The 14,450-nt window shown below is 47.5% G+C and overlaps 1 protein-coding gene and 1 long non-coding RNA gene across 6 annotated transcripts in view; one reads left to right on the forward strand and one right to left on the reverse strand.

Annotated features, from left to right (window-relative positions):
- The window catches only part of LOC123592164, an 82,603-nt gene extending 75,249 nt beyond the window's left edge, over positions 1 to 7,354 (reverse strand). The window contains exon 1 of the long non-coding RNA XR_006709613.1: positions 6,431 to 7,354. This is a non-coding gene — a long non-coding RNA (uncharacterized LOC123592164). The remainder of the gene's footprint in view (positions 1 to 6,430) is intronic.
- The window catches only part of PRMT8 (protein arginine methyltransferase 8), a 97,778-nt gene continuing 87,520 nt past the window's right edge, over positions 4,193 to 14,450 (forward strand). Inside the window, exons 1-3 of one of the 5 annotated variants that reach the window (XM_045467156.1) lie at positions 5,286 to 5,379; positions 12,470 to 12,562; positions 12,977 to 13,079. Coding sequence is in view for 2 of the 5 variants with exons in the window: in XM_045467153.1 (XP_045323109.1) it covers positions 5,305 to 5,379 (75 nt within the window). In the remaining 3 variants the exon portion in view is untranslated. Of the gene's footprint in view, positions 5,380 to 12,469; positions 12,563 to 12,976; positions 13,080 to 14,450 lie in introns of all 5 variants that reach the window. The other 4 variants (XM_045467157.1, XM_045467153.1, XM_045467159.1 and 1 more) reach the window with 4 other exon arrangements.

The raw sequence follows: 14,450 nt of genomic DNA on the forward strand, positions 1-14,450 counted from the left end.
CCCCTCCCCTGCTCATGTTCTGTCTCAAAAATAAATAAAAGTTAAAAAAATTTAAAAAGTGAAGGTGTATTGAGTTATTGCACTGGATAAACTGAATTGATTTCTAGTTAGCTTTGGAGGATTTAGGAGAGACTTTCCAGAAAAAGGTAAGCCTTTATGAAAGATTTGAAAAGGAAGAAAGGAGTGGGGTGTACAAGTTCTGCCAAGAAGAAAAAACTAATTTCTGTTGTGATAGCATTTTAGAAGGAATATTTCAGTACCTTTATGGTTCTACTGCTATCTCCCTCTTTCCCTTTCTCTGAAGAAGTTTGGGGTCCATCATAGGCCATTGAGAAAATCTAGATGTCTTTTAAGTCCTTCTTACCCTGAGACAAAGGCAGATAATGATGGTATTCAGTTTTTTAGAGGCACAAAACAGCAAGGATTAAGCTATTAATGAAGAACTACTAATAAAGTGCCCCTCAGATATTTTTAGAATAATCAAACTAAATGTTTTCATATCCAGCACAAAACAACAATGAACTGACTTACTCAGACATTATCAGAGTGAGAAAGAAATAACATTCTGGTTTTAACAGAAAAAGAAAAAACAAAAGAAACCCAGACTTTGCAGGTACTGGGGACACTCTTGCAAGTCCTTCTTTGAGATGTAGTTTAAGAAATAATTGGGCCTTGGATTAGGGAGCAATAGGACTGCACAGGTTTTTGTACAGGAAAGCTGCCCAGGTGTGGGGCTGCCTGGAGGCTCAGCCAGGTAGCTAGCTGGCTGCTGCAGCCTTGGCTGGGTTCCCATCTGGCCCAGAAGACATTAGGAACACTGCTGGGTTAGCTGCCATGAGGTAGTGATGGATCATGGCTATGGCCCGATTCTTGAGGAGCCAAGGATTCACTGCAGCGTGCCTTGGCCATATGTGAGCCCAGGCCACATGTGAGGTTCTCCTAGAAGGAAGAGGGGGGAAGACACAGGACATGTCTTATACATCTTTTATTGCAGCAACCACATTTGGATGAGCCAGAGTCCAGGCTTTCTCAGACAGAGAAATTGCATCCTGATTGCAGGGGCACTGGATTTGGGGAAACAGCCAAGGCAGTGTTGACTACCTCCTGAACTTGAGCTACTACACAGTCTATACCTCCCGGAGGACTCAGAAATGAGAGGAGACCATTCAGGAGTCACAGAATGGAGTGGATGGAACCTCAGAGGCCTTGCTCAACCTTCTAGGGTTTGCAGTTCCACTGCAACAGCTATGCCAAATAATTAGTCTGACTGAACCCTTTCCAGTGGCAGGAAACTCACTTCTCTGTGGCATCTCACAAAGGCAGATAACTTTTCCAATTATACCCTTCCCAAGAGTCTTATTCCAACCTTTGCATGCTGGCTAAACCATCAGCACATTTTCACTCTCAAGAACTTTGTGGCTCTCAAGAACTTCTGTGTTAGAGATGGAGCTTTCTATACTGTGGTGGGGGGGCTCCTATAGTTTTGGGGGGCCCTTTCTATAACTTAGAGACCTTCTTTCTCTGTGGATACTTTCATCTTTTCCACATATCCTTATCCAGTTGTCCTCGACCATGACTGCTCAATAGAATCAGCTAGAGAATTAAAAAAATTCTGACGCCCAGGCCTCACTAAATCATACTCTCTGGGGGTCGAAGAAATGCACTGGTATTTTTAAAGCTCAGATGACTCCACCTTGCTGCCAAGTTTCAGAACCACTGCCTTGTTCACTGAATCTGGTTAACCTCTTGAAGGTCATGCTATGGAATAAATCATACTAGATTTGAATCCTGACTTTACGTAACACTTGGACAATTCTCTGTGTTTTTGTGTTCTCATCTGTTTTTGAGGGATAATAACAGTACTTTCCCAAAAGAGTTGTTGAAAGAACTGCATGAGGACACATTAAGTCTAGATGAGTCTCTGGCATGTAATAAGTGCTCTGTAATGTTTGACTCAGAGCCTAGCACAGGGCCTAGCAAGCATTAACACAACGTTTGTGGTCTTCCCATGAGCCAGACACTATCCTAAGCACTTCACATGTCCTCTTCAATACATCTTGTTGCGCCAAAGACGTAAGTAAAGTAAAATGTGTCCTCAAGACATCTCTACCTGGAAGGGCATTTTGTTCCAGAATATTTAACCTACTTCTTAGTGTATGTCTGGTCGTCCCACATATCTTCTTGCCTCCCATTAAATCCCTTCAAAAGCTCTTCTATGAAAGTTCTATACACTTTCAAAGCATTCAAGGTAGCTAAATTGAGAGCTCCTCAATGATCAGTCCAATACCTTTTGTTGCCTATTGTCAAGCCCAGTGCCTATTAATGAGCTAGGCATATAACAGATGTCCAGTAAATTCTTTGTGGAATTCTTTTAATATTGTAAGAGCTGTGCTAACATACTTATGCAAAAGAGATGGAGAAAGACTGAATTCCTGTGAATGGTGGGGTAGTGGGGATGCCTACTATGTGCTAGGCACTTTTCACACATCATCAATTCTTACAACCCTAGGACATGAGTGTTCAGGTAATCTTTTGCTGTGTAACAAGGCATCCCAAAACTTAGTCTCTTAAAGTAACAATTCTTTTGTTTGTGAATTTGTAATTAGGTGGGAACACAGCAGGAACAACTCTCTGCTCCAAGGTGGCTCAACAGAGGACTGGACTATTCATTTTCAAGACTACTCACTCTAGCCATTGTGGAACTACCATGGTGGCCTATGGTTCTCACTCACAGCCTCAGGCTGGGCCTGCATTGGATGGGTTGGAATAGAAAACTCTTGCCAGGAGAATGCAGCTCTACATATCAGCCTCTCCACTCCTCATTCTAAGGGGAGCTGTGTCTGTGCTTGGGGAGAAGCCAAGCCAAGCAAAAGATTTCAACAGAGAACGGAGGAAACACACCCACTGAGGTTCTCATAGCAACATAATCACGCACAGGCAGCAGCCTATTTCGGTGGGAGCTTGTCTCCGCTCCCCTCCTCCCTGGTTAGTCACAGAATGGATGCACTGCACAGGCAGAAACAGGGTGGGAGAAAAGTGTAAAGCTGAAAGTCAGGAGGCTGGGGAGCTTCTCTCAGATGCTCCCTCAGCTGGCTGAAGGATCATGGACAAATGGCCTCCTTTTTCTGATCTCAGGGTACTTATTTGTAAAATGAGAGAACTGGACCAAAGAGCTGTGAGGATCCTTTCCTTTCTGATTTTCATTGATTGTAATAGTACTGAGACCCTCTTCGTAGAGGATGAGATGTCTCAAATCTGTTGTTTCTGAGAAAGCTGCTTAGAGAAAATGGGGGTCAAGAGGGTAAAAGTCATTCCTTAGATTCATCTCATTCACCCCCCTACAGCTTTCTGCATGTGTGAAAGGGAAGGAGGATGACCAAGTAGGTGTTGCCAAAGATTCTGCTTCCTCACCCCCAATACTAGTCAAGGTCTGTGGTCTGAGTAAGAAAAAGGTTAAGGAGTTAGGCTCATTCTTTCATTTACATTCGCTCTTTCCCAAACACATATAACATGCACACACATGCACACACGCCCAATAACTCAAGCCTGTTGCCCATTATCTTTTCACTCTTTTACTCTCCACTCCTCCTCCTCCTCTCCCTCCTCCAATTATTGCAATGCATCTTCTCTTTCCCCTAGGACCAGGTGATGGAGGCATTTTTAGATTCTGGTCCATTTCTTCAATGGACCCTGAGGTTAGCTGAGGACAACCAGGCTCACATTTCCTGGCTGTCAAAGGTGATAAAACAAATAGGGCACGCATGCGGAACTGATCTCCCGATGCAAGTACAGGGATGAAGTGAAGAGAGCCAGGGTGTTCAAGGAGCATGCATCTTTTAGGTCCCTGTCCTTGACTTGTGGGTTGAAAGCTTGAAAGTGCAGCTGTCTTTGAAGGAGTCCAGCCTGAGTGGCCTGTTGCAAAGGGAGAGACAGAGTGCCCCCCCCCCCCGTTCTATTTCCCACCCGCCTGACAGATGGCCAGTAAGACAGAGAAAAAGAAGCTCTCAAAGTGAAGACAGGAATGCATTGTATAAAAATTCACACCCCCTGCTGCCGCCCAAACTCCCTTAAAAAAGGATCAAGAGAATCCTAATGGGTACGTGACATCCTCCCTCTCTCCCATAAAAGGGACTTCAAAATCTGGTGACCATGGGGGAGGGGTGAGGAGGGAGAAGAGAAATGTGTGGGCAGGGGGCTGCCGGGGAAGACTAGGGTAAGGGGAACAGGACTGTGGGCTCAGCCATTTGACTTTCTCCTATGGTCTCTTCCGAGCCACCTCTGGCTGAACCTTTGGCCCAACCTCTCAACCTGAGAGAAGCTTGGAGCCCCAAGTGCCTGGACAGGGACAGTGGGAGAAAAGGAGAGATGATAGCATACTTAGCCTTAGAGTTGAAGGAGTTAAGGACCCTCCCTCATCCAGACACCCACCCCTTCGCTCCCCTGAAACCATAATTCGCCAAGGAAGGAACCAAGAATTGACAGAGGATCTGGGAAGTTGGGGGTGGGGTGGGATGGGGGCGAGGTAACTATGGCCCAATCTTGCCCAGAGCTTGTCCTCGGTGGGAGGACATACACCCGGGTCTAAGAACCTGCAAGAGCCCAGCTCCGGCGCCTGCTTTCATCGAGTCTCCCGCGTGGCCTTGCAGCGTCCGCGCCGCCCTTTGCCCCCGCGCTAGTTGTCCACGGCGCCTGGGGGTGGAGGAGGCCAAAAGACCCCTGGAGCCTGGAGGAGGCGGCGGGCCCGGGGGCGCTGGGGGCCCTCCGTCTGCGCCCAGCCGCCGCTCGCTCTACCGAACCTCCTACCCCGCCCCCACTCACCCGGCTCAGCCCCTAGGAGAGACGCGCAGGAAGCGTGTTGCTTCGCCCAGCCGATCGGCAGAAGTTGAGAGGAGTTGGTGGCTGCCTCCGGCCGGCCGGACTTTGTGAGCAGCCAGGAGAAGAGACGCCGCCGCTGCCGCGAAGCCTTCGGGGCTGCCTCCCTCCAGCCTAGCCCGCAGCGCGGGTGGAGAGGGGCGGGGAGGGGGTCGGGTGCGCGAGAAGAACTTGAAACTGTGTGAAGGAATCCGAAGCAGATGAGAAGGGAGGAAAATAAAACAAAGTGGAGACTGCAGAAAAGACTCAACCGTAGTTGATTGTATCGGCTGACGCTCCAGCAGAGGGGCTGGGTTGGTTTTTTTTTTTTTTCCTCCCATTCTCTCTCTCTCTCTCTCTCTCTCTCTCTCTCTCTCTCTCTCTCTCTTTTAAAGCTACACCAGCTCTCTCTTTCTCTACTATCTCTGTATCACCAAACCCTTGCTGGCTCTTATGGGCATGAAACACTCCTCCCGCTGCCTGCTCCTAAGGAGGAAAATGGCGGAGAACGCTGCCGAGAACACCGAGGTAAGGAGGCGAGAGGGCCGGGGCTCTCGGCGACCCCGGCAGCCCACCCCGGACCACCGCGCCGCCGCCGCTGTCGCTGCCGCCGCCGCCACCGCCGCCGCTGCTCAGCACCTAGTGCCAAACTTTCCCCGGCTCCATCCCGCTTGCTTCTGCCGGCCGTGTGTGTGTGTGTGTGTGTGTGTGTGTGTGTGTGTGTGTGTTGGGGGAAAAGCCAGTGCATGTCTCAGGTCCCCTCCCTTTTGAAAATGCAAAAAAATCGCTCTCACCCCATCTCCCTCTCCTGCCACCCGCTGCTCGCTTCTCTTTCCCCAAGTCCCAAACCCTGGGCAGCAGCGCTCCCCTGCTCTCTCCTCTGGGCTTCATTAGGGGTCCAGAGTCCCAGCTTTGTGCAAAGCTGGGGTGGGTGATCCTGGGACCAGGTCGGCTCCCTGCGGTGCCTTGACCATCTCCAGACGCTGCCTGAGCTTTACCCTTCAGGCTCAAGTCAGTCCCCCCAGCTCTCGGTCCCCGCAGCACCGCGGAGAGCTCCGGGCCGCGGTGGGGCCACACCGAGCGGGTGGTGGGACTTGGGCACCACCAACAGACCCTCCCGCTCAGATCTGGGCCGGAGAGAGGTCTGCAACCCTGGAATGTTTGAGCCGCCTTGGGGCGCTAAACCCGGGGAGGGAGCTGTGGTCGCGGCCACCTTCAGAACCAGGGACAGCGCCCGCTCCTGCCGCAGCCAAGCCCGCGCCGGGTGGGGGCTGCGCGCCGCGGGCTGCAGGGGAGAAATGGGTCTACAGCCATTCGTCCCGAAGCGGCTTTGGAGGAGGCCACTCTAGCTCTTCAGATTGCGCTCTTGCCCCCCTCGCCTTCGGCAGCCCAATAGCTGCCCTTTCTCTACTCTCGAGTTGGCCCAGAGACGCAAAAAGCCCTGCTGGGTTTTGCGTCCCAAGACTGGAGGCTGTGTTCCCTGGCCTCGCAGTGACCCTGCTGTCGTTACAACTGGACTAGTCCGTAGGCTCTAGGCACCTGTAGTCACGAAGGGGATCAGCGTGGGCAGCCCCCTTACCTTCCTGGAGAAACGGTGCGCCGAGGTGGGGGCGGAGTGGGGTATGTGTGTGAAGATCATCCCTTACTCGGTGGCAGGAAAAAGACAGAGAGCAAACTCCCGGGCTCTATTAATAGCCGGGTGTCTGGTGGGGCTGCCGTACATTTCACATATGGTTACCCATATGCAGCGTGAGGCGGGGATGGAGGTGTGGCACGGGGATTGTCCCTCTGTCTTGCTGGAATGCAAAACGATGCAGAGACCCTTCCGATCTTCGGTAAGGTCTTAACTGCAGCTAACCTTTACCCCATAGCAATAGGCAGCAACGCTTTTAAAATCCCAATTCTCTGAGAGATTAGAAGCAGCATGCATCTGGCAATTGTCGATTTCGAAAAACAAACACGCTCAGGGGCTTGAAAGCAGTAGGGCATTCAGCAGCTAACGCTGTCTCCTTGAGTTAGGGCAAAGCCAGCATGCTTATCCCCTCGACACTTCCTCTTCTCCACCCGCAAAGGCGCCTAGCCTCACAGCAGAGAGCTAGCCTTCCCAATCCCCTCACACTCCTCCCTCTGATCGCCCACCCGCGGAAGAGGTTGCTAAAAATAGCTCCGAGTCAAGGCTGCACTTCTGTAAAGTGTTGGACCAGTGGGCACATAGCAGTCCCTGCAGCCAGGTGGCTGGAGTGCTAGAAGCAAGAAACAGCTTTCTCCTGCTCTTCCCTCCCCCCACTTCTGGGTTTCTAAAAAAAAAAAAAAAGTTTTCACGGGTCTCTAAGCCCCCGCACCCCAGCTGTTGTACGGGGTCTGGATGCAGACCCCTGCCAGGTTCAGCAGTGTGCTGTAGTGGCTGCTGAGCTCCCCACCTTGGCCAGGGTTAAAGGCGTCCAGAGCAGGCAGAGCGGTGCGCGCCAGGCTATTTTTACTTGCTTCCCCCGCGGCTCCACGCTCCCCCCCCCCCCCCCCCTTCTCAGCAGTTGCACATGCCAGGTCTGCTCAAGGCATCAATGAAAACAGCAGTAGAGGCGGCTGAGCTCCTGCAAAGAAAAAAAAAAAAAAAACACGTCGCATGCCTGGCACAAAGGTGGGAGGGGGTAAGGAAAGACCCAGCTGGGGCTCCTTGGAGGAGAGGGATTCTGGGGTTCAGTTCTTAGCAACTTCCCTTGAGAAGGGGAGGAATTCAGACTTGGTCAAACGTGCCCAGTGGAGGCATCCAGGCGCGTGACAATCACTTGGTTTTCCTCCAGGAACTTGCTGTTTTTGGAACACACTAGGACTAGAGCAGTAGTTCCAAAAGCGGAGGTATTATGGGTTTGCCTGCATTATGGTGGGAGAGAGAGGCAAGGACACCTGTGTGTGTGTGTGTGTGTGTGTGTGTGTGTGTGTGTGTGTGTTGGTGGTGGCAGTGGTCCTTGTCGTTAATTCAATGTGTTTATCAAACACTGACTCCGTACTAGAAATAATTATGTACTCCAGATTGAAAGATGAAGGCAACCAGGCCCCTGCCCATAAGCAACTCACCGTCTGGTGGTCAGTAGTGCCCAACAATCCAGATAATTCTGTAGCACTTTTCCTACTTTCTGTTGGTGTTGTTTGCAAGCACTTTATCTCTTTTCCTCTTATAATAATCCTGTGAGATAAGCAAAGGTTAGTATTCATTTCATATCCCCATTTTATAACTGAGGACACTGTGGCTGAGAGATCAAGCAGTTTCTGAAAGTCACCTGGTCAGCTAGGACAGTCTTGGAACACAGACTGTCCTCACTTCTTTTTTTTTTTTTAATTTTTAATGTTTATTATTTTTGAGAGAGAGACAGAGAGACAGAGACAGAGTGTGAGTAGCAAATGGGAAGAGAGAAAGGGAGACATAGAAAGTGAAGCAGGCTCCAGACTCTGAGTTATCAGCACAGAGCCCAACACAGGGCTTGAACTCACTATCTGGAGATCATGACCTGAGCCAAAGTCTAGAATGCTTAACCAACTGAGCCATCCAGGCACTCCAGATTGCCCTCACTTCTGATTCACTGCCCTTTACCCCACACTTGCTACTTCTAAAAAGATGTCATGTGTGAATAGGAGTGGGTAAGGAATGGGGAGGATAGAGATACTTTGGAAGGAAGAGATACAATGTTGGGGGTAGGCAAGGATGATGGGAGAAGGTGTTTTTCACAAGGTAAAGACAGGGAAAGACATTTGAATTGTTAGGAAGGAAAAAGTGAAGAATAAAGCTATTTACATTGTAAGCAAAGCCTCCCTCAATAAGTGAAGTTCAGAGCTAGGGCAGTGGGAACACTAGGGGCACAGGCTTAGTGGGCAGGGTACGTTCTGGGTGGCACTGAGTGTCTCAGTCCCCTTTAACTTGAGCCGATTTCCCTTATGGTGGAGGGTAGGCAGAGGATATAAGGAAATACCGTGACAGTCCCTGGAATATAACATACATGAAGCGATATCTGTATCATTTACACTTTGTCCAGCTACTTGATAGGCTTCTCCTTCTCAACTAAACGCATCATCACCTCTGCTCCCCACCTATCATCAGAAACTTTCTGATATGGCCTTCTGAAATGTCTGCAAAGCCTTTAGTCGGACTGTTCCATCCCACTATCCTTTTCAGTTCTCTCCCAGTGCCTGAGGCAGGTCATCTTCACTTTTGCCCTCACTAAGGCGGTAGCCTCTCAACTGTTGGTCTCCTTCTCCAATCCAGCCTCATTATCATCGCTCAGTGGGTTTTCAAAAGCACCAAACTGCTCATGCTCACACATCTCTTTAAAATCTTACCATGTTGTCCTACTGAATACAGGATACAAGATAAAGTCCAGTTCCCCTAGCATAGTACACAAAGTCCTTTAATGCCTGTCCTATGCAATTCTCTGTACAGATCACTTTCTGCCCGAATACTTTTGTGCATACTTGTTCCTCTGCCTGGGATGCTCTTTTCCCTTCTTCTCTGGAAAAAAAAATCTTCCTTAACCTGCAAGATTCAACTCAAAGGTCATTTCCTCTGGGCAGCTTTCCCAGATCTGCATTGATCCTCCACCCTCTTGGGGAGTGAGTACTCATTCTTCTTCTGTGTTCTTAACACACATCTCACTTTTCTTATTACAAGATGATTGGCTTTTTATACGTCTGTCTCTTCAGAACTTTTCTTTGGTATACCCTGTTCTTAACACTGTGCCCGACACATAGCAGATAATAAATGTTGATAAATTGTTGAATGTGAGCTGATTCATGTGATTATGTACAAGCAAGCTCATGAGCTTTCTGGGTTTTAGCCACTCAGGATATTCTGAAAATTGGGCTTCCTATCTCTCACCTCTCTGCTAATGTTGCGGACCTTTAAAACTCAAAATGACTAAAGATTCTGGGAATCAAGTTGCCGCAGTAACTCAAAGCATGGGTACATTTGGTTATTCATGTACCTATTCAATATTCTGTAATTACTGACTCTTACTATGGGGTGTTCATCTGAATAGCAGATAAACGGATTAATCACAATGCCCAATTACGAACCATGGGGGGATAATGGACTTTTCTGAGCTGCTCCTTGCTTTACTGATTCTTAGTGAAAGCCTGATGCATTATTTATGGTGATGACTCCCTGATTGGGGTTTTAGCACCTCAGAGGAGAGCCCTAGGGGTGAGAAAAGAGTTTTAGCAAAGGAGTCATTTTGGAGACTGTTTTGTTTTGTTTTTTTAAATGTTCTATTGACTTACTGACCCAGGGAGTGATAATAATTATGGGTTGGGAAAAATCCTGCAATGGGACAAGGGGGTTAGTGTTATAGAGAGCACAGAGCTGACTTCTGACATGGTGTATGTGGCTAAGGGATCCCTCTCCTTGGGAAGTTCCTTTCAGCTGAAGTGTGTGGTCCCATAGCAAAAAGTCAGGAAATTGAGGAGGAAGAGAAGAGGCAGTATCCAGCCCCACTTCTTTGAGGATGGTCTGTATTCACATCTCCTTCCAAAGAGTGTGAAAGCTAACTTACCATGCCAGCTCTGGAACCAGACTGCTTGGCTTAAAATCCAGCTCTGAACTTAGTAGATGTGTTATGTTGAGCGTAACCTCTCCGGCCTCATCAAATTGTCGTGATAATTAAGTGAATTAATTCGCGCAAAGGGTTTAGAATGTGGTGAGCTCTGGATAGGTGTTTATGCTATTAGCCTGCTAGCTTGTAGGAGTCTTGCTGAAAAAGTGCAAACTGGATGAGCTCTCCCACTTGCTTGCTTCTCCAGCTGAAGTGATCCATAAACCATAATCCACGTTGATTTTTCCTCCCTCAGCAAACACCAATTTCAATCCTTAAGCAAGCTCAGGAGCATTAAGAAGATACCCATATCCCACCCCCACCCCCGCCCCGTGCTCCCCTCCCCCCAGGGAAATTCGGCTTTTCAGAGAGTCCTAAATTGGCTTTTGGCTGTCAACGAGGGTGAAACACAACACTCTTGTCTCCAATTCAGGAGTGGGTTTCATTTCCTCTTTGCTAACTGAAATGCAAAGTGATTATCACATACCAGTGTGGAACATGCAAACATCTGTAAAAACAGTACTTACACCTTGGAGTCTAGTGTGCCAGCAGGGGAAAAGTCGGCAGCATGACAACATGTGAACTGCCAAGGTAACTGGAAGCCGGATTGTGTTGTGTGAAATGCAGGCGTTATGTGCCATTGTGAACTGACTTGGAAAAAGCATGGAGAGAACACAAGCAAAAAGTTCTCAAAGGGTCGCTCTGTCCTTGCTTCTGCTGCTGCACACACTTCACCCAGGACACAAAGTTGGCTGCTGGGTCTCTCATTGAAAAGTTTTAGGGGTGCCTGGGTGGTTCAGTCAGTTAAGCACCCGACTTTGGCTCAGGTCATGATCTCATGGTTCATGGGTTCAAGCCCCGTGTTGGGCTCTGTGCTGACAGCTCAGAGCCTGGAGCCTGCTTCAGATTCTGTGTGTGTCTCTCTCTGTCCCACCCCTGTTCATGCTCTGTCACTCTGTCTCTCTCTCAAAAAAGAAATGAACATTAAAAAAAATTTTTTTAGAAAAGTTTTAGAGAAGGTGATTTCTCCAAACTTATGTATCTCAGAAGGAAGTTCTTCCTTAAGTGGGGCTCAATCTCTTCTAGTGTAATCCGAGTCATCTTTGTTCATATTATTCTAAAAGGAGATAAAAGCTGGCCGGTTGTTTTTGCATTTTGGGCTGTATTAGGGCTGTCTCACCCTCTTTACTGGCTTTTGTATTCCAACCCAGTCTCTGATATTCTGACATTAGCCTTCTCATATGAATAACCAGGAGAGGATTGTTCAAGAAAACTTGCCTTTCCAGTGTTACCCAGCCCATTGGATATTTCACACATCAAATGGCTTTTCTGCTTCACTTGTTATTAGAATTCCCTCAAGCATCACAGCTTTCCCTAGATTTGTAATGGGTGACCCATAAGTAAAGAGTTTTTTAAAAGTGTAATTTTATAAGAGCAAATAGCTTGATGTGCACTTTTTCATAAAGTCATAGAAACTTAGAGCTGGATGGAAACACAAATCATTTAAACTACGAGATGGAAAATCTTGTCCAGTATCACAGAGATCTTGAGTGCTGGTGTTGAGACTGGTTTACTCCTAGGTCAAAGCCATTTATATGTTGGCATTTGTACACTGGCATTGGTCCTTTAAACATAGCATCTGATTTATTGTTTTTATATTTTTGTGCTAATTTTGTAGTATGTCCTGATACGTGATATCTAAAACCAGAGTTTCTGTACATAAGATCTAGGAACTGTGAATAGTGAGATCTCTTTCCTTTTCACATGACGTTTAAAATGCTTTGGCATATATCATCTTGGTCAATGTATACTATTGTGCATTACATACATACACACATGCATTATACAATGTATGTCAGATGTACATACATAACATATATGAGTTACATACTACCCCTATTGTACAGATGAAAAAGCCAAAGCACAGACACACAGACAGTTAGTGTTACTTACCTAACATCCCACAAATAGTGAGTGGTAGAACTGGGATTCAAACTCTAGTTTTCTAGCCACCAAGACCTGTGCTTTCTCTTCTCCAGCCTACCAGGCTATGAAGGCATCTGAGGGACCAGAGTAGAAACTTAAACTATGAAGAGGAAGAATGGAGATATCAAAAGGAGATGTGAGGAATGGTGGGTTTGGAAGAAATTGAAAACAAGACTTTACCCCCACCTTTCGTTTTCCAGGGTTTCTTTTTCTGCCGCCACCACCACCCTGCAATCCTCATTTTTCACAGTCCTCAGTGCGATGCCCTGTGGGTGGCAGGGACCTGATATGACTTGTGGCTGGGACAATCCTCATTCCACACCGCCTACTCCTGTAAGATATCCTTATCCTCCAGCCTAGAGTCCTAATTGGTGGGCCAGAGGAGAAGCTCTTGTTTAACAAAGTATGCCTCTTTGGAAGCCAGACCCAAGGCCATTGGATTAAACCTGGACTCTCAGCCAGCCTCTTCTGGGGGTGAAATGAATAGCAAAGATTCCAGAACAAGAACTTTGTTTTCTAAATGTATCTTGGTAATTTTATTGCTTATGTTTATTTTCTAGGGCTGCTGTGACAAAGAACCACAAACAGGCTGGCTTAAAACAACAGAGGTGTACTCTCTGGCAGTTCTGGAGGCCACAAGTCTGAGATCCAGATGCTAACAGGGTCAGTTCCTTCTGAAGGCTCTTAGGGGGAGCTTGTTTCTTGATCCTTCCCCAGCTCCTAGCTGTTGCCAGCTATGTTCAATATTCCTTGGCTTGTAGACACATTGCTGCAGTCTCTGCCTTCATCTTCACATAGGTTTCTCCCCTGTGTGTGTGTCTGTATTTCTTCTTCTTAAAAGGACACCAGTCATACTGGACCAGAGCCCACCCTAATCTAGTAAAACCTCATTTGAACTTGATTACACCTGCAAAGAGCTTATTTCCAAATAAGTCATATTCCTAGGCAACAGGGGTTAGGACTTTTTGGGGGAGGGGGACTTGATTCAGCTTGGTTCAACCCACAACGTCATCTGACACAGTGTCCACATACAGTAGGTCTGAGCTGAAATGACTGACAAATGACTGAATTAATACATAAAGGCCTCAGAGTAGTTGCAAAGTCGATGAAGGTAGTCTCCCTCCTTCAAGTCTCTTTCCTCCCGCTCACTCAGCGGTCCACCTTGCCCATGGACTTCTCAGTGTCTTTATCAGGCCTTCTTTCCTTGTGCAGTAGCAATAATTAAAACAAAAGCTGCCATCTTAATGTCTGTACTGTGCGTTGGACAGTGTTAAGTACTTTGTAAGCATCACCGTATTTGATTTACACAACAAGATTACAATGCAACTCCTTCTACTTCTATTTTGCAGTTGAAGAAATGGGAATCTGTGGTGGTCAGTTGTAGAGCCAGAAAGTAGCTGAGTTGGGGTATTCTCAGACTTGGAATGTGCTCTGCTGTTGACTCAGGCCTCTCTCCTTTTTTTATCCACATCACCAACCTCAAGCTTATTCTCGTCTTTGCCCTACACCAGCTCCCACCCACTGAAGGTTTTGGGAATCTGGGAAGGAAGTGATACACTTCCATGCAGGAGAAAGGGACTATAGCTAATTGCAGCCTATCAGTAGCAGGCTCCATGTATTAGATCCCCTCATCCTCCCAGGAGATTTGCTTTGTCGTTGCCAGAGGAATTATTTTGGGGGTAGAGTTGTGAGCCCATTACCAGCTTATTTGAGGGGCAATTCTGGAGGGCAGGAGGGATAAGGATTTTCTTGGTGCCTTCCAAACAATTAAATCATGTGGGCCACTGACTTCTCCCCTGAGGCAGTTCTGTGTGACAGGAAGTGTGCAGCCCTTGGGACTGGCACGCCTGGGGTCGGATCTCAGCTTATCAGCCTGCTGCGCAAGTTACCATCATCATCTGTGCCTTGGCCCATCATCTATGATATGGTAATAGCACTTTATCCCATTGAATTATTATGAGGATTAAATGGGTTATTTCACGAAAAGCATACGTCTGGCACATGGTAAATGCTCAAGAAAGATTAGCTGTTATT

The sequence above is a fragment of the Leopardus geoffroyi genome, chromosome B4 (genome assembly GCF_018350155.1).
Source record: "Leopardus geoffroyi isolate Oge1 chromosome B4, O.geoffroyi_Oge1_pat1.0, whole genome shotgun sequence".
Classification (NCBI taxonomy): Eukaryota; Metazoa; Chordata; class Mammalia; order Carnivora; family Felidae; genus Leopardus; species Leopardus geoffroyi.